The sequence below is a fragment of the Strongylocentrotus purpuratus genome, unplaced genomic scaffold (assembly GCF_000002235.5).
Source record: "Strongylocentrotus purpuratus isolate Spur 01 unplaced genomic scaffold, Spur_5.0 spur5_scaffold_5, whole genome shotgun sequence".
Taxonomy (NCBI): Eukaryota; Metazoa; Echinodermata; class Echinoidea; order Camarodonta; family Strongylocentrotidae; genus Strongylocentrotus; species Strongylocentrotus purpuratus.
The window spans coordinates 9,476,450-9,504,376 of record NW_022145611.1 but is presented as its reverse complement, the minus strand read 5'-3'; the positions used below and the strand labels follow the sequence as shown (position 1 = coordinate 9,504,376).

The 27,927-nt window shown below is 36.2% G+C and overlaps 2 protein-coding genes across 2 annotated transcripts; one reads left to right on the top strand and one right to left on the bottom strand.

Moving 5' to 3' along the window:
- Nucleotides 1–6,844: 6,844 nt before the first annotated feature.
- LOC579392 (ADP-ribose glycohydrolase MACROD1) lies at nucleotides 6,845–16,729 on the bottom strand. Its single transcript, XM_779512.5, has 9 exons — nucleotides 16,319–16,729; nucleotides 14,139–14,276; nucleotides 12,875–13,000; nucleotides 12,320–12,415; nucleotides 11,198–11,218; nucleotides 10,174–10,527; nucleotides 9,686–9,759; nucleotides 8,783–8,867; nucleotides 6,845–7,903 (listed from the first exon to the last, which is right to left on the bottom strand). The coding sequence occupies exons 1-9, from the start codon at nucleotides 16,626–16,628 to the stop codon at nucleotides 7,860–7,862; spliced, it is 1,248 nt and encodes a 415-aa protein (XP_784605.2). The 5' UTR covers nucleotides 16,629–16,729; the 3' UTR covers nucleotides 6,845–7,859.
- Nucleotides 16,730–16,783: 54 nt separating this feature from the next.
- LOC752797 (ribonuclease H2 subunit C) lies at nucleotides 16,784–22,921 on the top strand. The gene is made up of 6 exons (XM_001176091.4): nucleotides 16,784–16,935; nucleotides 17,886–18,066; nucleotides 18,706–18,774; nucleotides 19,923–19,966; nucleotides 20,699–20,818; nucleotides 21,583–22,921. The coding sequence occupies exons 2-6, from the start codon at nucleotides 17,913–17,915 to the stop codon at nucleotides 21,649–21,651; spliced, it is 456 nt and encodes a 151-aa protein (XP_001176091.1). The 5' UTR covers nucleotides 16,784–16,935; nucleotides 17,886–17,912; the 3' UTR covers nucleotides 21,652–22,921.
- Nucleotides 22,922–27,927: the final 5,006 nt, after the last annotated feature.

Sequence of the window (27,927 nt, the reverse complement as noted above, 5' to 3'; positions counted from 1 at the left end):
AGCTGCTGAAGGTTATTAAAAAGTTGTGATTCGGTTAATATTTGTCTGTGTTTATGATAGAATAAAAGTTTGATTGATTTGTTGTGATTAAACTCCTAGATACCTTTCATGAGTTTTGAATCAGATTGACAAACATGTTTATGTTTTGAACATTTCTTAATGAATTCTATTTGCACGTGCAAGTTTACACGTACATTTAATAGTTTCATTGATATGACTGGGCTAATTCAGGCATAACGTACTAATACTAATTCACAGACATGCTAATGATTATATATCCTATGCGTCTGAATTTGCAAGTCTTGAATTACTATTAAAAGAGGGTTTGTAAATAATGAAGATTTATATTTTTAAGAATATGTACATGTATCTCAAGTTAACCAATGTGTGTACCGGTATCTGTGAAGTAATGTACATTGTATGTGTTTTTGAAATCGTCATGACGCTACTGTGATATATTCATAGTGTAGATTCACCAGATGATATTATTTTATAATGATTCCTTAAAGGAGAATATATGTGTATTCGTAAGTGAATTGTCCAGATTTAAAAAGCCTTTTTAATTTGTATTTTATATCAAGCCTAGCATTTTGGCTGGTAGTGACCCATATATATTTGTAGTTCTAACTTAATTACCCCTTCTCTCATTTTATGTCTACCCTTTTTTTGTATTTTGAAACAGGGTTATCTTTTTTTGTATGTGTTTGTAGATTGAATTGTCAGTATTATTAAAAGTGATGTAAAAGAATATAATAATTTAAAACAAATATAATTGTTAAAATGGGTTTTAAGGATTTATTAACATTAAATAGTCAAGTTTATCGAAAAATATATCCAGCTTAAAGGACAGAAGATTGCAGAATGAGAACCTTTCTAGGGCATTTTTTCTTCTTTTATTTTAGGAACCAAGTATGTATTGGGCTTAAAACATGCATTTTTTAGATGAAACATGCTTTACCATGAGAATTTTATAATCAGTTATTAACAGCCCAACTGCTCTGTAGTTATTTCTCTGAACATAATTCTTCTTTGCAAATTGTAGGTTCATGACTGTAACAACACATGGAAATAAGCTGGCAATTCATGTGCGAACATGTAATTATTAAGCGTCCCATCATTGCAAAACCAACAACTTATTGGTGATTAGATAGAAATAACTGTCTAGTATGAGGAATTCTGTAATAAAACTGACATTTGTTATCATTCCCCATACACTGCAAGCGATGCGATCAGCAATCATACACTGACTGCATTGCATAAACCTCCCCACACTACGCTGTACAAGGCGCTTCAGTCTCTGTATAGAGGCCGTCGATGGAGCCAGACGTAGTTTCAGCAGAACAACCCTCGCCGATAAAAGAGACTCCATCTTTAGGTCTAATTGGTAATAAGCTCTATCAGGCCATTGCCTCCTGTATATTAAGCCTATGGAGAATTCAGTAGTCAATGAGTGACAGATGTGCTCCTTTGTGTCATGAATGTACTAGAAATGTGTTATTTTCAACAACTAGCATACTGATAATCACAGTGGCACATATTCACAAGAATTTTGTGTTTTGCATGGTTCATAATACACTTTATCAACTGCACCTACCGTATTTGAAATTGCATCAGAAAATGCATGTGCACAACTATCTTTGTGTGATTGTTCCACGAGTAATACAAAACAGAGAAGAAATTATCATTTTCCCAGTATTCTACATTATTGTTCATAAGATTGAATCCACATCTACAGAGAAGTACTTCTATCTGTTGATTCTGATTTTGATATTGCTTGTTTTTTTGCATGTATTACCATGTTTTTAATACCGGTAGCAAGTTATGAGAATTTACATGTACATGTAGAACTTGTTTGATGTGTTTTGACAATGGAGGGAAACAGTTTCTACAAATCCTACCCCAATGAGAAATCATGTGATGTGTAAAATAGATTGTTTAAATTTTGTCTATTAAAAGCTGTGTAGCTTCGCAAATACTGGTTAACGCCGTCTACGTCTTCTTTTGGACAACTGCACGTAAGCGACTTAATCTCTTCCTTGTCAGCATTCGCAAAACAGACCGAAGTTCTCCTCACGCTTTGGTTTGGCGTATGTTGCACGCGCGTGATTGCTGCGGTTGTGTCATCCGTAGTCGTATTATAGCCGATTAGCCCGAGTCGGGCCACGGGAAAGACACATGTTCTTGTCGGTCTACACTCCCTTAAAAAAAATGATTTTAGAGCATGTCCTTGGACTTTCCTATGTCCTTTCCTCATCTCAACCCAAACTACTTCTTCAATGTAGTTCAATGCGAATTAATTTTTTTTTTTTTGGGGGGGGGGGGGTTTATGGAAACAGTATACATTTATTAGGGTCGAATGAAAGAAAATATATATTTGATGAAAAGCGTGAATGAAATTTATAAGTCATCAACTAGAGTAAAAATATTAACTACCTGATGAATGAAAAAGAGACAAACAAAAGTGTGACACAAAGAGATATAAGGATCGAGAGATGTGGATATATCAATAATTTGAGAGAAATGAAGTAAACATGTTTTTTTTCTATTTTAGAGAAAGTTCAAATATACTTTCTGTACAAGCAAGCGTATTGCTCAAATTATCTCATCCATATTGATGATGTATACAAATACTTGAAATTCTCTTACATTTATTAATGCACAATGAGCATTGTAAATAGATATATCTTGACTATTTTTCCTCATTTGCTCAAGAATGCATCATTGATGTGATGTACCAATGATTCATTTCTGATTGCGCTTCTGTGCATGATCAATCCAGAAATGCATGTCACATGTCAAATACTGGCCCAATTATGGTGATCATACATGTGTATGCCAGTATTGTTCTTATTCCCTCTTGAAAGTTTCAAATATTAGAAAAATGAATTCTTTCTACATGTACTTTGTGTAAATGTAATTATAAAATGACAGATTTCTGTATGTAAATTGATGGTTCTGACTCCAGAATTGTACATTAAATAATTTTTTCATGCAAGTTTTACCTGATGTACTAGTAGTTGTATGTGATGTGAGTTTCAAATCGCCACAGCTTTATAAATGTAGTTTCGATCATTTTGAATTTGATTGGTGTGTAGTTCATATTTGCTCTACCATTCGACCCCCTTCCACTTCACCTTCCCCCTTCTCGACTCCACCCCTTTCCCCAAGTTCTCCTCTTCTCCTCCTCTTCTCCCTTTCTCTCCCTAGTCCTGAAAATGATATTTTTATTTACAGAGATCTAAAACACACACAATTAACAGCAAGGATCAAGTAGGCCTTTATAGAATTCTTCTAATAAAATGCTATTTTGCGTCAGTTTTAATAGGTAAATTAAAATCAAATTGATGTTGTTTTACATTACACACACACATCGTGTTACAACATTACATTATGAAAATGAATAATCACAAAATACATGTAATTTCTATCATTTTTATCAATAACTGGCCACATGGATACACTGAAACATTACAATTCCCTAAAACACACAAATTGGAACACACAGCCCACACAAAACTGATGATAACCTTGAATTGACATCAGAAAAATAAAATCTTACTTGAAATCTAAGCTCGGTCTATTGTTTACAGTTTGTAGAGATTGCACAGTGACCAATCCTTTTTTTTTTCAATGACTTCTGTATCTTTGTATCATACAAACCACACTGTGTCAATACAGCCTATGCCAGTTCATTGTTTGGATTGACATTTCAATCTATTAGGAAGGCCAAAGACCAAAGTTTGGAAGAAAGAACAAACAGAATCTTTGAAAGGTAAATATATCAACCGTTCAAAACATCTTCACGGAGGGCTAACTTCAAACCTTCATCATGATAAGGGACAAGATTGGAACATATTAAGTATCTTGTCAAATACAGTGAAACCTGGTCAGAAAAAATTGTTACAACAAAATCCCATTCTAAAAGGGTATTTTCACAGCTCCCAATTTCTTTGCTGTCTATTGTTTTTTATCCCTGATATCACAAATTGTCAAGAATAGGGTTATTTCCTTTTTTGAATTTTTAAACTCCTGTTGTGCAGCATGTGTCGTGAAAGTAAGATTAAATTAACAAAATTAATTTGGTGACGTACAAAAATGGCTGACAATACCTTTAAAAACAAATATTGTGTGACTCTCTCCTGTCTTAAACCGACAACGATTAAATTCAATTAATCCAAATGAACTTTGAACTTGGTACCAAAACACATACGTACACGTGCCTAATCTAAAACTGCTACTATGCAAAATTCCAAAATGACTTTTTTTTCTGATTCCACATAAAATTGAAATACATCAGGCTATCGCCATCTGCTTCAAAATTCAGAAGTATCAAATGCCGTGATTTTATTAAAAAAAAATAATGAATACAATAAGCCTGTAGAAAGTTAGTAGTCCTGCGTGTTTGCTTTAAGTTCTCTACATTTTTTTATCTGGACGGCATATGCATATTTTTGTATCGTCAGATGTCAGGCTACCGGTATTTTGCAATATCCTGAATTGTAGAAATTTGAAAGATTGCAAATACACAACGACATTTTCTATGTATCTTCTGCACAGAGCCAGAAGGGTGTTAACTATGAGTTAACATCCTTCTGGCACCCAAACGGATGATATGCACTTCTCAAAGTAAAACTCATCAACATCCATTGGTACACTGCTAATGGGTAATATCAATTAAACAGCCTTAGCAGATTCTCCACTCTGACTACACCACAAGTTTTTATGCCTCAAAATTTTGAATCAAGTTTCCAATTGGGATTCCTACCAATCCAAGGTGATTTGTTGTCTAAGTCGAGGCAAAAACATTCTAATAACAAAGTGATATTTCTGCTTGAGGCTGAACACGTAAACCCATCTTGAAAAGAATTTGCTAAATTTGATGAGCTATGAAAACTGAACAATGTGTGCACTCATAATTAAACAAAGGTGAAAGCCTTAGAGGACAAATTATAAACAGAGAAGCGATTTCGACATATTCATGCACAGTTAACAAGTAAAGTATTCATACCCTTACCAAGTTTTGTACTTTTTGAAATACCGGTATGTCAAAATTTGATTTGTCATGATTCATGTTTTTTTTTAATGTAACATATTAAAGCTTATATCAGAAAGTATTCAACTAAGGCCCTAATTCAACCAGTCTGCCTTTTATTCTTGATTTACAAAACGCCCGCCCCCCCCCCCCCCCCAAAAAAAAAAAATAAATAAAATAAAAAAATAAAATAAAATAAATAAATAAATAAAATAAATAAAAATAAAAAAAATAAAAAATAAAAAAAATAAAAAAATAAAAAAATAAAAAAAATAACGGTAAATAAATCAATAAATCAATATAAAATTTAAAAAAAAAGAAGTTTACAAAGGGTATGAATAATTAAGTTTATTTACTGTGTGTACAGAATCAGCCCCATGCTGACTTCTAACACCCATTGCCCTACTTCTTCTCTTCTACATACACACATGTAAATCATTAGATATCGTTTTCAGCTGCACTTGTAATACATACATACGACCTACATAGTACATGCAAGACATCGGATGAAACCAAAAACGATTCTCTCCATAAACAATGTCACACCTACCTAATAAGCTGCACTAGAAGTAACTTCATACGGATATGTATCGTATTGCATTGAATAAAAGCAACGTTATCATGGTGCAAATTTCAAACAAGCGCACGTCACACAATCCAAAAGGTGCCTGGAGGTTAAGCATAAGTAATGGTATTCTGGATTACTTCCATTGTAACACTTTTTAAAGCCGACTTTGAAGATTTTGTCTTCACGGCATTCATATAGCCACAGAAATTTTTAAGTCCATCGACTATGGTCTTCTTGCATTCTGCTAGGAATAGTACAGAAACCGGCCAGTTTCTGCTAGCAATTGATTAAAAAGGATATTACCCTCTAATTTCTGTAAAAATCATTCAAGGGGAAATAGGTTTCTTTACCCCATTGACCTTCCAAAAAAAGAAGAAGATAGAATCATCAATTAAATAAATCTAGAGATATCTTACTCTTGCATGATATCAAGAGTAGATTGTCTCTGGAAATACGCAATTCTTCGAATCAAACAGCAATTTTTTAACGATTGTTGATCCTGATTATTGTATTTTTATAAAAAAATTACATTCTGACTTGCACTACTACAATGTGAAGCTGATGAACAAGCATTCTTTTGCATGTATGGTGGTATGTAGCCTTTTTTAATGGAATTATGTATTTATTTTTATTCTTGCTTTTAGCCTACCAGACTTTAAATGGAGCAATACGGATAATGATTCCATTTCAATCCACTATAAACTCTATATTCATTTGTCATTCGATGGAGAACACAATAGGCATTGTCTAATATGTACCAGTATATGGGATATTTGAATGTTTTGTCACAGCAAAGTGCTTCCAATCTCAGTTCATTACTTCATTCAAATGAGGCATTGATCGTTTTTTAATAGTTTCAACCACTGCAGAATCCCCCCAACTCCCAACCTCGAGGGGGGGGGGGGGGGGGGTGGAGAGGATTGGGGAATATTGTGCCCCCTCTCTTAACAAAATCCTTAATCAGCTACTGGTTTTGATGATAGATGATAATGCCTATTCCTTACTTCATACAAATAAGCATACAGTATTTCCAACTCTGGTTGTCTACATTTTAGATTTTGTTGATATGATATCAGAGATGTGTATTTGAGAGGCAACAATTTACTGCTTTTTTTCTTAGGCTTTTAGGAGTATAAAACTGTTGAATTCAGAAAAGATTATCGGACACCTTTAAAAAGTTTGGTAGTTTTGGCAATCTATCACAAATTCATTAATAATGACTCCTGGCATATTCAAAACCAATACTTTGCACAATTATTTAATAGCATAGTCCGAGTGTATTTCAAAGACAAACTGAGGTAATCATTACTCATATCTGATTTCTACAACATCAATTTCTTACATGATCTCCTGAGCATTTTGTACTGCATAAATAAATTGTAAAAAAGAGATGGACTTTCAACTAAATATTTTAAAATATCATTTTCACATGGCCCACTTCAATATCAGCAAATTCCTATGGTTTGAAAACAAATTAAATAATATTTTTCAGGTACCCATGAAATCATTTATGATATATGAAAGCATTTATGATATTGCATTCATCAGTGTACTCTAATCAGAGCTTGATTTCCTTATGTTTAATAGCAGCAAGCAAAAAGAGATGAGAAAGATGAATGTGACAAGTATTAATTTGATAGTAGAAATATTAACATGTTTCTAACTGATGCAGATGGTAAGGCTGATGATTTCTATCAAGTGTTGAAAAGTACAGAGCAATATACCACAAAACACCAATAAAACTTTAAAAGTCGTATTTCACTTTTAACCACTTTTTTGCAGATCATGAATATGAATTTAAAAAGAAACAGAGAGAGAAAAATATCAGATACATGTACTTGCAGAATGCATCAAAAGTAAAAACCTTTCTTAAGATTACCATCTTAAACAGCAGACATATTTCATTTGGAGCCCGCTTCCTACAGCAAAAGAGATATAAAGTAAAGTGTATCATTGGAAGTACTTTAATAAAAGGAGAATCCATCATTTCTTGCTCCTCTACAACAAGATCCGTTCTCCTTGTTGACTTTCGCACATCTGGCGCCTGTACAACAAAACTTAGCGATTGATTGTACCAACAAGTGATTGTACATCATTGCAAATTAGCAATCTATTGCTAAGTTATCTTTGTGTTACAGGCCTAGATGTGACTTTGCAATCACTTCTCCTTTCTATTTGGATGTCTGTACAATCACAACCCCTCTGGGGCGGGGCAAACGCTGCATTGGTTGAAAGCATTGTAAGGTTTGTAGTGCGGGACTAAGTCTCGTCCTCTTCTTCCGTTCTTGAACTCGGCGATGTACCTGTATAAAACATAGAGGTCATAGATAAGGTCACACAAAGGTCAACATGACAGTCGGGGAGAATATCAAAGCATAGGCCCAAGAGAAATTCAGACGAGAATTGACAAAGGGTCAATTTTTTAAAATGTTAAATAACATATTATATTGTATAGCGCATAACACTTTATGAAATAACATCTCTATCCGCTTCCAAAGAGCTTAAACCTGCTCCATACATGTATAGCGACCAAATGTATAAAATATTACTACCACCTGTATACAATTATGAAGACCATACTATGACCCCCTCCCCCACCCTTTTTAACGATTTTTCTCACAGAATCATGTTTCGAAAGAACCTGGGCCCTTTCGCACAAAACTTACCATTGATGGTAACTTTGCCATCAATGGTAACTACCATGGGCTGTTGAGCCCTGTTACCATGGTAGTTGCCATTGATGGCAAAGTTACCATCAATGGTAAGTTTTATGCAGCAGGGCCCTGGACACAGAAACCATCAACCCTCAAAGACTGCCACTCTCGTCTCCCTTGAGTGGTCTTTATAAACAGGTCAACTATGACCAGGATAACACAGCACACCTAATGCTACGGTCACAAAGGTTCGTAAGAACAATAATTTTGTACAAATCTCTGTTTTTCCATTGTCTTCACGAATTTCCATTGTCTGAAAATCGTTCGTACGGCGTTTGTAGCAGTTCGTAATGGCATTTGTGACCGAGGCATAAGCTCCCCCCTTTCTGTTATCTTTTCCTTTTCAAAATGGAGATTTTCAAACAAAATTTGTTAAAGGTCACTAGCAAAAATATACCATTTTTGTTTTCTCTACCCTTCTGCTACACACAAGAGATATATTTGACACAGTTGTATCTAGTTTCTTACCTTCTAATGGGAAGAAAGTGGGGAGCAGTCTCTCATAGACCTTCAAATCCCTGTCTAGAAATATGCAGAACACTATTCTATCCACCTGTAAACATGAAAAACAAGATCAAATGAGCACAGATCTTAAAGCATCAGTAGAATGTAACATCACACAAAAGCAATAAATGAAGTAAGTAACTTGCAATACAAGTGTAGCTTGAAACATGTCTTCTTTTAACATATTATATGATGATAAATAAAGCATAAAATACATGTACAACCATTTCAAGAGAATAGGAACCAGAAAACAGTATAAATGATGATTGTCCATAGTATGTTTGTATGAATGATTCATTTATGCTAAAGGTAATGCCAATTGTTCATGTTATTAACTAAAAAGTGACCTTGTGGGTTAGAGTAGGCTTGTCATGAATAAAACATTATTCTTGATAACCAGAAACATATCCAATATCCAATTAGTGCAAAATATATTACCATCCACATATATTTCTGACAATCCATTAATTATCAGATTATTGAAGGTGGGTTAATGCTTCATTCTTTCCACTTAGATTACTTAGTTCAAGAATGTAACTCTACCTAATGGTAATACATGATGTTATTATTTATTTTAACCTAGGATTTTGTATATTTGTAACATATTACTGTGTAAAGCACTTTAAACTCCTTGTATTAAAGTGCCCCCAAAAAACAATCTTTTATTTTTTATTATCATTTATGTCTGGGGGAGGGGTTTGGTGTCCGGGGCATAGTTTGATGAAACTATCACAAGTACAAGCTCACCGGCATCCCTTTGAAACATGTGTTAATCTAAATACACGTATTTCAATGGAATGGCGTCGAACTTGTACTTATGACAGTTTCGTGAGACGCTACCCAGGGGTCGTTGCTTTTAGTTCTTACCTCCTCTGGGTTTTCTTCAAGCCATTCTCTGACCGTTCCTAGTGCCACCCTACTGGCCTCTTCCTGTGGGTAACCTGTCAAAAACAAAGAGAGAGAGAGATTTTATGTCAGGGAAAATTATAAAGTAATACTGAGATTACGGTGACATTTAGTGTATAATGCCATAACGTGTACAGTTATAAGCTGGGCAGAAACACCACTTGTACTGTTACTAGATCAAGGTTGTCACCAAGATGAAATGGGGGAAAAATCTAAAATTCTTTTCTTTCTAATTTATTTACATTCATGAAACTATCACTTTGGGCGTGCTGACATGCAAAGACCCATCTTCCTACACAGTTCTTCTGCTTTAAAACCATCAAAACAGGATGTGATTTGTTATGTATGAGCCACATTTGACATGGTCCACAGCGAGCTTTATACAGCGGGTTAACTGATTTTTTTTTTCTGCTACAGTCATGCATCCACAACTGAACTTTAATACTCACCATACACTCCTGTTGATATACAGGGGAAGGCAACTGAGCGAATTAAGGGTTCCACCGTTTCCAGATCCTCCTGGAGCGTCTTGAAATTACTGTCTCCCTCTTCTTCCGACGCTTGCCTCCCATTGGCCGAAGCGTCCTCCTTGCTCTCTTTCTCTTTGTCGTCTTTCTCGTCTTCCGTGCCCTCGTCTCCCTTCCCAGCATCCTCTTTTCTCTTGGCCGACTCTAGCTTTGATCGGTTGTGTTTGTTGTGTTCTAGGATTTGGTGGAGGCACGTTGCATAGCAACTGGTTAGGTCTTCTCTGTGGTTGGTCATCGGTTGGCCGTACACCATCGGTCCTACCGTGTGCAAAACATCTGTAGGGGTGGAGAAATTAAATTGGCAACGTGCCTTCATGATGATTAAAGAGGCAGAATATTCAATTGCTTTTGAAATCTGAAAGGCATAATGCATCAATGGTCACTTTGTTTAAAAACACCATCGGCATAACCGTGTGCAAGACATCTGTAAGGGTGGCAATGTCATCAGAGAAAGTAAATTGGCAACGTGCCTTCATGATGATTTACAGAAGCAGAACCTGATTCAATTGCTTGTGAAATCTGAAAGGCATAATGCATCAATGGTCATTTTGTATGAAAACCCTTTGAAATTCCATGGCCATATGGTTTACATATTGTTGTTTAAATTGTTGCTCCGAAATTGTGGGGGTTGTGACTTGTGAGGGTGTGAAATATTCCAGCCACCAGGCTTTGGGGTAAACTGGTTGACTACTGAATTTTCTTATTCACTTATAGAGTAGTTTTAGTACAGGAACAGAACAATGAGGTGCATGAGAAACAACACATTAACAGCATAATAATTCTTTACTTCACAATTCCTCCCAAATATTACAACATTATACGTTAAAAAACGTTCGCTAGGGAGGGTCTAGAGGGGTAAGGAATGAGAGAATGAAATTCCTAATTCTTCGACAGTTTTAGGAACAAAATTATACGGAATTTAGAAAACAATATGATATATACTTACATCTAGACGGTAATAGATAACCTGCGAATACAAAACAAAGAAAATATTAAATTCTGTTCTGAACAAAGTATGACATAAAAAAGCCCAAAGACATATATTTTGCAATATAACAATCAAATGTTTCTCATTCATGAGTTGTGTATATACAGCATTGTAAATATATGGCATTTCCTGGTAGACTACTAGACTTGGAAGAAATCAAAACTACCACTCAATAAGCATACTTCAAACTATTAGTCTGCGGTATGAACTGACAGCTTAAAGTACTCGTAGTACTTATTCTTTCATCTTGACAATGAAACCAGAAGTTGTGCATTCTATCTGTTTCTTTGTTTCATATTCACTGTTAGTTAAATCAGAATCGTATGAAGATTATTGGTGTGCAATTATTCCACGAACATAAAAACAGATTGAGCGAAATACATAAACAAATCAAAATATCACTTTATTGTTTGGGTTTAAATCAAAATTGTGTTATCATTTCCAATGCAATTGTTATGCTTTAGGACTTAGTATCCTATAAATTTGATAAGAAATTAGGGTAAAGCTTTAAAATAAACAAATATCCCTGACAACAATAAGAAATTAAAATTCATTTACTTGATTGTTTCAAATACATCCTTACTTGAAGAGATTTTTATATTTTTTTGTAATTCAGTTGTTTGAATACATCCTCATGCAAGTTACAATAGCTCATGCAGGAAAGCTGTTTAAATCTACATTTACCCTATTCGACCCGTGTGTAGGATGTGGATACCTAGCTGGTAGGATTTATTCCTTGAATGCACCGAGTGCTACAGTAGCCAGAGCTAATACTGAGCTAATAATGTGTATAAGTCCTTTTAATAGAAGCACATAGGGATATATTATTTCATAATGTGGTATCAGATACAAGAACTTAAATATCATCATTATACAGTGAAACCTGTCTATAAAGACCACCTAAGGGAGACAAGAAAAGTGGTCTTTACAGGCAGGCCGCAGGTGGTCTTTGTAAACAGGTGCCTATAGTACATGGATCAATGAGAAACCATTTTCAAGGGAAACCAAAAAATTGGTCTTTGTGGACAGGTGGTCACTAAAACGGGTTTGACTGTGTCACAAAAGGGAACCTGTACAGACCTGCAGTGAGTTTGGCATCTCCTGTTTCACACCCAGCTAATTTTTTACATTCTTGGAGAAGATTAGACCCAGCGGCACGGTGTATGGCTCCATCAACTATAGAAGTCAAACAAAAACAAGAATTAACTTTAATTTATACACATGTTTTATTCCGTGGAAACAAAGCTAGGAAAAAAAAGCAAAATTCATTTTCTCAACTAGAGTCGGCACAGAACAAGCATGTCAGCTGTCTAAACTCTGTCTAGAACTTTTAGTTTCAGTTTCAGTTTCATTTTCATTTTTGGCTTTATATTTTCATACATCTATTTCACATTTCTTATCAGTTTGGTTCACAAGAAATATAATAATAAAACAGATCACATCAATAGGCTTGTTTGTAATTACCAGTAATGGCGCCAAAGGGTAAATATGCTAAGTGTGTTGGCTGTAAGCTCCAAAGGGCAATGATTTTACAAGCCTATGTTGTGTAAACAAACAGAACTATGAGAGAAAAGGAAAGTAAATGCAATACTACCAAAAATTGAGCAGTACAGAAAGACAAGAAAAGTTACCTACCTCCCCCACCTCCTAGTAGAGATCTGTTAGCTGCATTGACGATGCAGTCCACATCTAACTTTGTGATATCTCCCTGCCATACACTCACTCTGTTATTAAGGTCTGATTTAGCTGCTGATGTAGACTCTACAAAAGATATTGGGGGAAAAAAGTTCAGAGTTGATATGCACTTAGAACAAAAGCTTTAATCTCTAATATCGATGGTTGTTCCGTTACTGAGGCTATGTTTGGCTCCACTTACCGACTCTTGATGGGGATGGTTGACAATTGTCAGTTTTATTGAAAAATTCGCCAAACAAGTCAGTTATTTCTGTCTAATATACACTTTACCATCTTAATTGTATTTCCCTTACTCTATATTCTGGTTCAGAACCGATACTTTAATGCAGCAAATGGATCCCAGAGCCCATTTTAAATAATGTCAAAGGCACCGAAAACACTATTCAAGTGATACATGAACATATCCATACACATCCTTTCTTCTAACCAAAAATAAAATATAGCCATTCAGCCAAACATCATTAAAACTGTCTACGGTAAGCTGTTATACATTTTAAAGACACATAGTCGTTGGTCTTCATGGGGAATTTGACCCCATTATGGTGTTAACCCAATAACAGGTGTCACCTGTATCACCAAGAGTGGATTTCTCTTTTACAACAAACAGCGCGGTATTATGTATTAAATGGGCTGTGCCCTATCCTACCACTTTATGGAATTCTCATCATATAACTCAAATTTTCCTAACTCTCACCCGCCCGATATAGTTGGAATACTTTTTGGTGGGACCATGGGTTGCTTCAGAGACCTTTGCACACATACAAATTAATTGGTTCTTCAACCAAATCTAGTGTCTGCAAATTATGATGCAATACACCATGGAGACTGACTACTATGTGGCTTTGTGGTTTTAAATCTTTAGAGCTCATCGACCACAAGTATATTTTCACCCATGAATCCACAGCAATGTCTTATATCAAAACCCAGAATTTTGAAATCTCTGAAGAAGAAAAAAATAAAAGTGGTTAATCATATATGAGACTATTTGATCTTTGAAAAATGTTTGCATCTACGTATATCTTTTAATTATTCCTGATATGATAATAAATTGATGATAAAATGAAGTTGAAAAGGGTGATGAGAGAATGGAAGGTAAAATAAATTGATGGCATTTATCTTCAGTCCTGATGGAGTGTCCAATCCTGTAATAGAGCATCATGACGAGACTTTAGCAAATCATCAAGAGTTCTTTTCTTTGACTTACTCTTTGCTTGGGGAGTGTCCAGTCCCATGTCCTCTGCGTAGTCTGGCCATGTCAAGACTTCTCTTAGGTCTACCAGGTCCTGCCTATACCACCTCGCCTCCTCTGCTTTCTCATCCAGTGTCTTGTTGAGATAGAGAGCTGGGTATAAAACACAGAAGACAACAAATCATAACAAATCTGATACAAACAAGGTGGTTACAGAGACTTAATGGATATTGAAGGTTGAGTTATGCGTGGTGGTGTGTATTAATTCATTCTCTCGCTCTGCATTCATAACCTGTTTCACCTGTACTTCTCGGGACTCTACTCACCAAAAGTATTGTATCAAACCATATTATGTTCATGAAAATGTATGATGAAAAAAGAAAAAAAAAGATGCAGAAACCAATAAATCAAATCAAATCAAATCAAATCAAGAACACCTCTCTTACTTTTGCTACCTCTCCCTATACAAAGTAAGTAATCCTCCAAACGACGAAACCAAAAGAAAACCTCTCTTTGTCTCTCTCTCCCTCTCTCTTCTTTCCCCTTGAAAACACAACAGTCTTTTTTAGTACAACCCACATGGTGAAACCGCAAACTTGTCAATATGTTTTTAACCAATTGTAATGAAAGTACCGGTACAATGTTTACAGAGTTTGATGGTAATCAGAGCATCTCATAGAAATCATATCAATAAAATTCAGAATAGTGCACTCCTTATAACTACTTGGAAGTATGTTTAGCATCCACCTTATCATATCATATCATATTTTATTCGGAATATATACCAGTAGGTTCTCCATCTTCCTTAGATAACACCTATTACAGATAAATCCTACTTTCTTTATCATAAGATTTCTGTGTAAAATGCTTGGAGATATTATGTGTTAGGAACAATATAAATCAAGAATATTATAATCGTTATCAATTTGGCCTTTGGGGGGGGGGGGGGGGGGGGGGGGGAGGAGTGTGGTAAACGCTTACCCTGTATTTACAGTCAAGCTCTCTAGGACAAGAGGTATAAAGAAATATGTAACAATTTTTTAAACATGGAAATATATCCAATTTATCCATAGAGATGTGTTCATTCTGAATGTATCTGATTGCTCTTGTAATGAACAGATATAAAGTTAGGCTACTCCATGAATGGTATCAAAATCTATGTAAGGGTAAAATGAAGCCATCTAAATGCTGTGTACAGCAAAGCAGCTACTAATACTAAATTCTGTATTTCACACATAAGAATTAATTGGTAAGTCATGATTGCAGTTGTCAGTTATCTGAATTCGTTTACAAAGGGAATGAAATTGGTATACTTATCTCTTTTATATTTTATAGAAAAATAATCAAACAATGCTTCAAGGTATCTTATCTAACCTACAACTGTAGACTCAGAGCACTCGTTGCGCAATCCCAAGTATTTCTGAGCAATATAAGCTGAGTATATTGCACAAAGCTTTCTGCCTGACTATGCCATGAGTAAAATATGCTAACCGCACAATCAATGATGACCGATAATAGTATGACGTACAGTTAGCTTTTTTTGTTAATGTATATCTTCAATAGACAGAGACATGATAAACTCAGATACACGAATTGTAATATAACACAATGTTACAGACTTCTCGTTCTTAGATCACAAGGTATGCTTATGTTTACATACCAATGACATGGAAATCAAATTTTGGAGAATAGACATAGACGTACCCTAGTACTATTTGTGTGCATCAACTCCTACTCATACTATTCAGTCATAGAAACAACCAATAATAATTTGTAATAAAGTATACATAGGTATATATATATATATATTGAACATACTTTTATATATATATAGATCTAGAATCTATATAGATCTAGTAAAGCATGAATTTGTTCAAAGTTTGTGCAAAGTTAGTTTCCTGATCAAGATCTAGAGTCTATATAGGGGGTCTAGGCATTTTTTCTTCAGATATGAAATTCATTTCCACAGCTCCAATGGTGGCTTAATAGCTCAGGGCAGTTTGAATAACAGTAATTTCAAAAATTAGATTCCATTTTATTTTTAGCTGAATTCATAAATAGGCTAGTTTCAATCAAGCAACATGTTTAATCACATGATCTAAACATCAAAGGAAGCGTGATGCCCCCGTGTGATGCACGAGGCATGACCACGCCCCCACCACACCCAACCAAGGCCCGAAATCTTTCAAACCTACCTCTTGTTTTCTTGACTTTAGCCAGGGAACCCGAGGCTGGTTCATCAGTGTAAAACCGGCGGAGACTTGGGGGCAAGAAGTCTTCCATGTTGCAAACTTTTGATGTTAATAATCCAGGTCCACTAGCAGATGCGTGTAAGAATGGATGCTTGAAGTTGATGACAGCGGTGTAATTTCGGTGACGAGATGCCGAGCAACAAGAGCCGACAGCAGCAGCAGCAGATAAAGAGGAACCTTTCGAAGCTCCCGCAAATACCCGTATAGAATGTTTGGTGTTGGGATAGAGTATCTTTGCCACGGCTAAATGCATGAATATAACGGATAGCAAGGACCTCGGTAAGTTAATACAGCTCAGTGTATTTCACAGTTTATTCTCAGCGAAGGGACTTTCCATGTTTACAAAAGGACCGACATGACACGGAAGTAAACGAGCTGCGCGCGCTATCACACTCGAGCCGCGGGAAATTCAGGCGAGTGGCAGCTGTTGCACATTTTGGTAGTCGAATGACTCGAGCCGAGCTACCCGACTCAGCTAGCTAGCTCTGCCTCCAGCTTTGGCTGAGCTACAGTGACAAATACGCTAAGCCCCCGACTCATCTTTTCGAAATCTCGTGGAAGTAAGTCAAAAGCGTTTTGTGATTTCGAACTTGTTTATCTCCGACTCTGTTACTTTCTAAGATTAAGTGAAGGCATGAGATGAGCTTGAAAAGGCTGAATGCATGGTGTATTTTTTATGAAATTTAAATTAAATTTAAAATCATTAGATTCCTGAAAAGTGGAAATTGTCAGACACTGAATTAATATGACTTATGAGGTCGAGTTTGGGAATGGGGAGAGAAGGATACCAAGGTCATACTCATACTACCTAGTCTAGACTATTGTCTTGTCTTGAGCATGCATGGCCATGTAGACTACTCTATAATAAATTGACATGGAATTAAACATCCCCTAACACTAATGACTGAGAAAGTTTGCCCCCAAACGGGCTGGACTATGACCAAATAGATTCCCCAAGTATAGAGGCGTGGGTGACTTAGAAAAAAAATGTAATCTTGACTTTGTTGATCTAGACCTAGAATAGTCTAGTACTTGGTAGTCTAGTAAGAAATAATTTTTTTTCTTCAATTCAACAAGGAGGCGAGTTTGCTCAGTCGGTAAAGCGTCCGTCTGTCGAACCAAATTAAGATCCCGGGTTCGATTCCCACCCAGGCAGATGACTGAAGCCTGCGTTGTGTGTTAAATTGCCCCTTCTCCTTGTTCATAGACGCAGGTTAAGTGGATAACACTCCGTCCCTCGGATAGGACATTAAATGGAAGCCCTGTGTAGAGAAGAGTCGCTACTTTTGCACGTTAAGAACCCAGTACTGCACTTTTCGTATAAGAGTAGGGGGAAACCCCGGTGTAGTGGTCCACCTGCATACACCCCCAGTATATAGTAAGAGGTCTGTACTCAAAGAAGAAGAAGAAGAAGTTGACTAAAAACTAAAAAAGTTTTTGACCCATTTCACCCAGAGCTTTCAAATAATATAATTTTCAATCAAACATTCATCTTTTCCTTTTGCTACAGCGCTGACAGGAATTTCCAACTTTCACCATGGCTTTGTGTGTGGATGGGAAATCATTGGAGAGTGTTGGGCCCGCTGCACTTCACCTGATGCCATGCACAGTAGAGGGGAATGCGGAGGCAAATGTGTCTCAATTCTTCACACCTGCTATAAGACAGAGCGAGGAAAGCCTGGGCACGACAGGTTTGTCTAGTTTGTTGCCGTCAATGAATTTTTGAATTAAACTCATTAGATTTAATTTGAACATTCAATAAATGCTTTAATTGCAAGAGATTTTTTTTTTTGGAGGGGGGGGGGGGGGGGGGGGGGGTGGCTGGATGTTTACTTAAGATTTACTTAAGAAAGTTAATTGGCCTAAATAATTTAGGGAGAACTTGTTTATTGCTTCAGAATCCGCACTGTATCTTTGCCCTATAGGCTTGAACACATACATTTAGATAACTCTCTAAATATAAAATGTTAACAAGCAATAATGCAGTCATCAAATTCAAAGTGATAATACCTAATGAGATTTGATTAAAATCCTCTTTGTTGTGGCACTTGGGGAACAAATCCCACATGAAAAATAGTTTCAAACAGATTTTTTCTAAACCTCAGTGGCACATAATGGGTCAATGTTTTGATGTGTAAATGATTATCAATAACTTGTTGCCACTTTCGTCCCTTTTACCACTTAAATGAAACTATAATTTGTGCATGATCTCTCTCTCTTTGAAACACTAGTGTGAAGAAGGAAAAGAACGAAACCAAAAATCAAGCACAAAATTCAGATTCTTGATGAAAAGAAAAATATTTGTTCTCTTTTTAAATGTCTTATTCTAGGTCAGCAGGTTTCATTTCGTGGTAGACTCCTAAGAGGTCATGAGATGCCTGTCCCAGAGGGTTATAAAGGTAAAGTTAATTAGAGTTTGCTTGTAAGCCTTGTATAATAAGAAATGAGGTTTAATGCTGACAACCCCCCCTCCCCTTCCCATGCCCCCTTCCTACATCCTTGGTGAAAAAATGTATTTATCAAAGATGGTGAATTCACTAAACTGTCATTCTCTGATGATCTTGTGAATAAAGAATCCTCGTTAACAAAAGGGGGGGGGGGGCATTGATATGTCTTGGTGGAATGGGGGGGGGGGGGGGGAGTTCTCCAGAGTCAACTCTATTGCATGCAGTAAAAGCTTGCAGTGAAAATGGAGACACTTTCATTTCTTTATATTTGATTTTTGTTTGTTAAATCACACATCTCTTAAAGGAAACCAAAACCTTCATACTAAGTTACTTTTATTGTAAAGTTTAAAAGATTTGAATAAAATCAGTGAAAATTTGAAAAAAATCGGGCATGGGGTAAGAAAGTTAGAGCTTTTTGAAATGACTAGTCACTAGAGGGCAGTATTCAATTTGATGACATCATCTGTGAACAACTCTCCAAGCCTTTTGTACATAAAATTTCACAATTTTGTTGTTTTCTTTGTATTTATTTGTGTTCTAGATCCGACTTCATAACATGTGAAGTAGAATATCATTTTGCATTCTATATCTTGCTTTCAGGGGATTACATTATCTCAATCACAAGAAAGAAGGAAAAACATGAAATTTGGTGTACAAAAGGCATGGAGAGTTGTCCACATCATCATGATGTCATCAAATTGAATACCGCCCTCTAGTGACTAGTAATTTAAAAAAGCTCTTACTTCCTTATTCCTTGCCCGATTTTGTTCAAATTTTCACTGATATTTTTCAAATATCTTAAACTTTACAATAAAAGTTACTTAGTATGAAGGTTTTGGTTTCCTTTAAGGTATCTCTTCATTTAATACTCCAGTTCTGAAGAGTCCATGGAAAACATTTTGTGTGATGGATTTTACATATATACAGGGTAGCTGAATTTCTGTGCATTTAATTGAATTCAAATAAGAAGCAATAGAGATGAGAGAAACTTTTTTTTTATTAAAGTCACTAATAGTATCATAATTTCATGCCTATGAGTTGAAACTATTCAACAGGATGGGATTTTTGGTTTAAAAGTTTCTCTTTCTTTCTCTCCTCAGGTGTGATTCTCAAAGAACCAAGTAAACCTTTTACAGAAGATGAGGTAATAGACCGGTTTACTTAACATATTCAAATCTATGGATGTTTCTTTCCTGGGGACCTAGTGACGAGTTATTCCATTAACTGGTTATTAACGAATGAACTACAATACTTGGAATCCAGTCGGCATTCATTGATTGTTGCTATGTCAGGCAAGCTTTCGGGTTGTCAAAAACATCCTCTGATTAAAAAGTATGCATAAAATTTGAATATATGTCTATTTTTTTCATTATTTCAAACAACATATATACATTATATTTTACAACAGGGCTCATATTCATACAATTTAGCCTAGTTTTCAACTGTGTACTATATAGTAGACTGGTCTATTTATGAATCTTGGCCCAAATGAGTAATTAAGCCTTACTAAAAGCTAGTATGACATAAGCTATAGTACACAGTTGAAAACTAGGCTAGATTGTATGAATATGAGCCCTGTTGTAAAATATAATGTATATTTGTTGTTTGAAATAATGAAAAAAATACAGGGGGGGGGGGGGGCAAGTCTTAAGTTATTTGGTTAATTTGTGTCCGATATGTTATCAAATATGGTAGAATTCTGAACATAAATTATCATCACATGCGTCAGTCACATTGTATTTGGTCTAATCCAAGCCTTATAGACCATTTTATAATTACTAGTAGCCTTTTTGGTAGGACATATTTCAAATGACCCTGAATGACCCTGATATGAATTTTGCTCATTTTCATTACTTCATATGCACATTTTACCCAGGATCGTACATTGAGAGCAACCCACAGTTTTGAGAAGTTTACCTACTGGAATTTAGAAACAGCGCCCTCTACCAATGACACAATTCAACGAGCCATGGCCTGGACTAGCATAGCATCTGCAGTAAGTATTTACAAAATGTTACTTTAAATGATTATCTGTTCTAGTTTACAGGAGGGATTAGACCACCCTGCAAGGTCACTGGACAGGTGGTTATCTCATCAACTCAGCTCTCAGTTAACATAAGAAAAAGAGGATCATGGGGGACCAATGGTCACTGATTAGGCATTGTGTGTTATATAGAGGGCGCATGTAGCTACAAGTAGTGCAGTGGGCCTTTAAGCACTTGTCATGAAAGTATATTTATTTTATGTGATTCTAGAACAATTGTTCCATGGACTGTAACCCTTCCCTGCCCCTCCCCCACCCCCACCACCCCTCCCCTCTCCCCCACCAATCCCCTACCCCCACCACCAATCCCCTTTCAAATAACTACTGCCTCAATTAACGTAACCAAAGGTCCATCTAGTTCTCCTTTGCATTTGTGAGGAAGATATGTTTTTTTTTTTAATCAAAGATTTCTCTGCATATTATAGCATCTTCATTATAAAGGCTACTTCACACAAAAAAATGACTATTTCAACGAGCTGGTTACTTCAAATCAACTGGGTTAAAGTTTGCTTCTTACTCGACTCGTAGACTGAATAGTAGCAGCAGAATTGTAAATATGAATATCTCAGAAATTTGAATCCTGTACAGAAGGGCTTACCAGTAAGAAAATAAAGACAGTTATATGGCATTAGGTTTTAAGAATATGTAATGAATGATGTATGTGTTTGTGTAGCAATGAGGACCAACTTTCCTTTTTCCCTTTTTTTTTTCTCCAGTTGCACAGTCCGGTAGAATCTGATAAGGCTTCCCTGGAATCACAGAGTAGTGTGACTGGCTGCAGATGAAGACTCTTCCGTTCTCTACCTCCTACGTCAGTGCCAGATGTCAGGCTTCCGCTTGATTTCATACCTTGTCACTTCTCTGTTTCAGGCTTTTTCAGACTAGTACTTGAGAAAAACAAAATAAAATGACATCCCTACCTGCTACGGCTGTGCCAGATGTCAGGCTTTCGTTTTATTTTTTAATGCCCTGTCACTTCTCTGTTTCAGACCTCTCAGGCTACTTGAGTAAAACCAAATAAAATGTCATCCCTCCCTGCTTCTTAACCACTCACGTCTTACCAAGGGTCTGAAGATGACTTTCTTTTCTTGAAAGACCCTCGAGATAGAAATTCTTATGTTAGGACACTGCAATGTCAACCATTGGCCCATGTCAGATACGCGATACATGATACTTTAAATCAAAGAAAATATTCTCAGTCTCGAAAATGAAGATATTAGTGACTCAAAAAGTAGATATCAACAAAGGTTTTTGTTTACAGCACATAGACATCCAATAGAATCCCATGCATGCATTTTTATCGCAGTATAAGGTTGCCATTGTGAATAACGCTAAATTATATCTTCTTCTTTTTTTGGGGGGGGGGGGAGGGTCTATTTTTTTCTTCTTGAACATTATTAATATTTTAAAGAAATGCTTGGATTGTTTTATCCTGTGGTTTTATTCTGGAGACCTTCAGAAGATTTAAATTTCCCCTTTCTTGTTTTGAGAAGTTTGTATATCTAATTTCCCCTTATGAAGATTTGAGTATGTGGCTTTAGTTTCTTCCTTCATGGGGTTTGCGTTATTATGTTGATACTTTCCTTTAAAGTCTTGTACTGAGGCACTGCTGAAAAGTGGTGCAGAATCTGAATCAGAGGTTTTAGGGTTCTAATCCTGACCCAATGATGATACCCGTTTTTATGTGCGAGGCATTTTATGTAGAGTTGTTTCTCTTGATACAGGTGCAGCAAAAGGATTGCGGTAAACTAGTGTAGAGGAAGTATAATTTCGAGAGATTCTCTCTGCTCTGTGTGTTGCCAAAGCTAGCTAAAGCCACTGTATTTATTTTTTTATTTTTTTTTAATAAACAAGTATCATCAGTTTATTTCATACTTTATCACAGTAATAGTATAATTTGAAAATGAGAAAATTGTAAAAATGAAATGTTAATTAAAAAAAAAAGGATTTGACAATATTTCTTACAGCAACAAATCTGTCATGTAACAAATTTTTGTCATATTGATATTTCCTTGTAATAAATTTTGTAAATAAATAAAACAATAAAGACTTAAATTGTGTTTACTGGCTTTGTATCGTAAAATGAGTGATGTAATAGTGCTGCATTGGCAGAAGCTCGAGATAGAGCATTGAAAGTTGAGATCTGTTTGTATATTGGCACACCGTCTTGTTTCTTGTTTGTTGGATCTTATGTTTGATCCTATGTTTGACCTCATGTCTTATTTTAATTTTTATTATTACATATGCATGATTTATTGAATAAAGAACAGATGTATAAGTTGTGTGTTTATTATAAGTTTTGGTAAATAATTTTTTAGTTAGACTATGGTGCGCTTTAGAGACACCAGTATTAAGCGCCTAATAAATATTGTGTATTATTATTATTATTACATGTAGGAATGAAGTATAAAAACTCCCATTTTTATTTTAAAGTGGGGTTTAACTTATTGTGCTTAAAAATGTGACACAGGCTGTAGATATGAGGGGGTGCCTTTGCACAAAAATGGAAACAAGATTAAAAGTACTGATAATCAGTGAAAATCACGTAACCACATGCATCGTATGGAAATGTGTATGGTGCTAGATAATTCAAAATTTTCACGCTACTTTTGGGCAATAATAGATTATAATTTAGTTAAGAGCTACATTATTCATACCCTTACCAAATTTTGTAATATTTTAAGTATGTGAAAATTTATTTGTCCAGATTCACATTTCTTGAGAATGAAACACAACGTCAAATTAACAAGTGGTATGAATAATTTAGTTGTTAAATGTAGGTACAGTATACTTCTGCTAGTGCTTTAAAAGAAAATGGATTTGTTTTTTTTCTCAGTACTTTCCTGCAGTATTACGGTAGAACTTACTGCTTTTCTATGATTTGAAAGTGTTGAATATGGAAACATATATGTATATATTTCAAAATACATTTGCACAAGTTAGGTGTGTATGAGGAAACATAATTATCCCCTTATTTATTTCCAAATCATCAATTTTGCTGACATTTCATTTAACATCAGATTGTTATTACCCAGATTTACACATCCAGGAAAAAACATGTATTATGAAAAAGAATATTGAGCAACATTTCTCTCTTGTATTACAGAACATTTCAGTAGTTTATACAGACACATATTGAAAAAATAGAAATCTCTAGATTCTTTAATTCCTACTTAATCACAAAACACATAGGAGCAAAGGATATTTCAGCACTTTGCTTGCACTCCCGGCCCCCCCCCCCACTCAATGTTATTTAGGGTACGCATATGCGTGTTCCCACCAACCCCCCCTTTTCAGCAAAAGTCCGGTGTGTTAAGTCAATACGGCTCGACCTTTTTCTTTTGTATACGAGCCTTTTTCAGCACCCCCCCCCCCTTTTCAGCAAAAGTCCGATGTGTAAAGTCAATACGGGTCGACCTTTTTCTTTTGTTAGGAAATGACATTTTGGCAACACGCATGGGGTCCGTCCGTTCTCGGAGTGGGGGGCCGGGCTTGCACTATCATTGATTTTACGTATCATCTCTCAAACCCAAAGTCGGGTTGAAGAAAGTTTAAACATGATAAAATAAAAAACTAGATGGAATTTTGACTGCGCGCAGTCGAAAATAATGCCTCCGCCATAGAGCAATTTAAACAAGTTTGGAGTTTAAATCTCCAGTGGTTCTTGAGATATCATGATAACAATCTCAATGTATGGAATTTCATAAGCTGACCTCTATGACCCTTGACCTTTGACCTACGTGCTCCAAAATCTAATCAGATTGTCTTCCTATGGTGATACACACTATCATTAAGTTTGAAGTTTAAATCTCCAGTGGTTCTTGAGATATTATGATATGGTGATACATACTATCATTATGTTTGAAGTGAAAATTCTCCAGTGGTTCTTGAGATATCGCGATAACAATCTCAATGTATGGATTTCATAAGTTGACCTCTATGACCCTTGACCTTTGACATACGTGCTCCAAAATCTAATCAGATCGTCTTCGTATGGTGATACATACTATCCTTGAGTTTGAAGTTTAAATCTCAAATGGTTCTTGAGATATCGCGCTAACAAACTCAATACAAGGAATTTCATAAGTTGACCTCTGTGACCTGTGACCTTTGACCTACGTACTCCAAAATCTAATCAGATCGTCTTCCTATGGTGATAAATACTATTCCCGAGTCTTAAGTTTAAATCTTAAATGGTTCTTGAGATATTGTGATAACGGTCAAACGGGACGGACGGACGTACGGACGGACGTACGGACGGACAACCCGAAAACATGATGCCTCCGGCACCACCTTTGGTGGCGGGGGCATAAAAAATAATATTTTCCTCCAAAATGCTGAACCACCCCGGCCCTTACCACTTCGGCCCGAAAGTTGTGATAACTCAAATTTTTTAATATTTGCCACTACGCCCCTTTCAAAGGGATGTGGGGGTCAGGATCCATCTTATCGCATGTATGTACTTTTATTATGGGGAAACTAGCCAATTAAAAAAAAAAAATATTTTCCTCCAAAATGCTGAACCACCCCGGCCCTTACCATTTCGGCCCAAAAGTTGTGATAACTCAAATTTTTCAATATTTGCCACTACGCCCCTTTTCAAGAGATGTGGGGGTCAGGATCCATCTAATGGCATGTATGTACATTCATTGTGGGGAAACTAGCCAATTAAAAAAAAATAATATCTTCCTCCAAAATGCTGAACCACCCCGGCCCTTACCACTTCGGCCCGAAAGTTGTGATAACTCAAATTTTTTAATATTTGCCACTACGCCCCTTTCAAAGGGATGTGGGGGTCAGGATCCATCTAATCCGATGTATATACATTCATTGTGGGGAAACTACCAAATTAAAAAAAAATAATATTTTCCTCCAAAATGCTGAACCACCCCGGCCCTTACCATTTCGGCCCGAAAGGTGTGATAATTCAAATTTTTACAATATTTACCCCTACCCCCCTGTCAAAGGGATATGGGGGTCAGGATCCATCTAATGGCATGTATATACATTCATTGTGGGGAAACTAGCCTATTTAAAAAATATATTTTCCTCCAAAATGCTGAACCACCCCGGCCCTTACCATTTCGGCCCGAAAGATGTTATAACTCAAATTTTTCAATATTTGCCACTACGCCCCTTTCAAAGGGATGTGGGGGTCAGGATCCATCTTATCGCATGTATGTACTTTTATAATGGGGAAACTAGCCAATTAAAAAAAATAATATTTTCCTCCAAAATGTTGAACCACCCCGGCCCTTACCATTTCGGCCCGAAAAGTTGTGATAATTCAAATTTTTACAATATTTGCCCCTACGCCCCTGTCAAAGGGATATGGGGGTCAGGATCCATCTAATGGCATGTATATACATTCATTGTGGGGAAACTAGCCAATTAAAATAAAAATATATTTTCCTCCAAAATGCTGAACCACCCCGGCCCTTAACATTTCGGCCCGAAAGTTGTGATAACTCAAATTTTTCAATATTTGCCACTACGCCCCTTTCAAAGGGATGTGGGGGTCAGGATCCATCTAATGGCATGTATGTACATTCACTATGGGGAAACTAGCCTAATAAAAAAAAATTAATATTTTCCTCCAAAATGCTGAACCACCCCGGCCCTTACCATTTCGGCCCGAAAGTTGTGATAACTCAAATTTTTCAATATTTGCCACTACGCCCATTTTCAAGGGATGTGGGGGTCAGGATCCATCTAATGGCATGAATGTACATTCATTGTGGGGAAACTAGCCAATTAAAAATAAATAATATTTTCCTCCAAAATGCTGAACCACCCCGGCCCTTTCCATTTCGGCCTGAAAGTTGTGATAACTCTAATTTTTTAATATTTGCCACTACGCCCCTTTCAAAGGGATATAGGGTTCAGGATCCATCTCATCGGATGTATGTACATTCATTATGGGGAAACTAGCCAATTAAAAAAAAAAAATATTTTCCTCCAAAATGCTGAACCACCCCGGCCCTTACAACTTCGGCCCGAAAAGTTGTGATAATTCAAATTTTTACAATATTTGCCCTTACCCCCCTGTCAAAGGGATATGGGGGTCAGGATCCATCTAATGGCATGTATATACATTCATTGTTGGGAAACTAGCCAATTAAAAAAATAATATTTTCCTCCAAAATGCTGAATCACCCCGGCCCTTTCCATTTCGGCCTGAAAGTTGTGATAACTCTAATTTTTTAATATTTGCCACTACGCCCCTTTCAAAGGGATATAGGGTTCAGGATCCATCTCATCGGATGTATGTACATTCATTATGGGGAAACTAGCCAATTATAAAAAAAATAATATTTTCCTCCAAAATGCTGAACCACCCCGGCCCTTACAACTTCGGCCTGAAAAGTTGTGATAATTCAAATTTTTACAATATTTGCCCCTACCCCCCTGTCAAAGGGATATGGGGGTCAGGATCCATCTAATGGCATTTATATACATTCATTGTGGGGAAACTAGCCAATTAAAAAAAAAAAATATTTTCCTCCAAAATGCTGAACCACCCCGGCCCTTACCATTTCGGCCCGAAAGTTGTGATAACTCAAATTTTTCAATATTTGCCCCAACGCCCCTTTTCAATGGATGTGGGGGTCAGGATCCATTTAATGGCATGTATATACATTCATTGTGGGGAAACTAGCCTATCAAAAAATATAATTTCTCCTCCAAAATGCTGAACCACCCCGGCCCTTACAATTTCGGCCCGAAAGTTGTGATAATTCAAAATTTTTACAATATTTGCCACTACGCCCCTTTCAAAGGAATATGGGGGTCAGGATCCATCTAATGGCATGTATGTACATTCATTGTGGGGAAACTAGCCAATTAAAAATAAATAATATTTTCCTCCAAAATGCTGAACCACCCCGGCCCTTTCCATTTCGGCCTGAAAGTTGTGATAACTCTAATTTTTTAATATTTGCCACTACGCCCCTTTCAAAGGGATATAGGGTTCAGGATCCATCTCATCGGATGTATGTACATTCATTATGGGGAAACTAGCCAATTAAAAAAAAAATAATATTTTCCTCCAAAATGCTGAA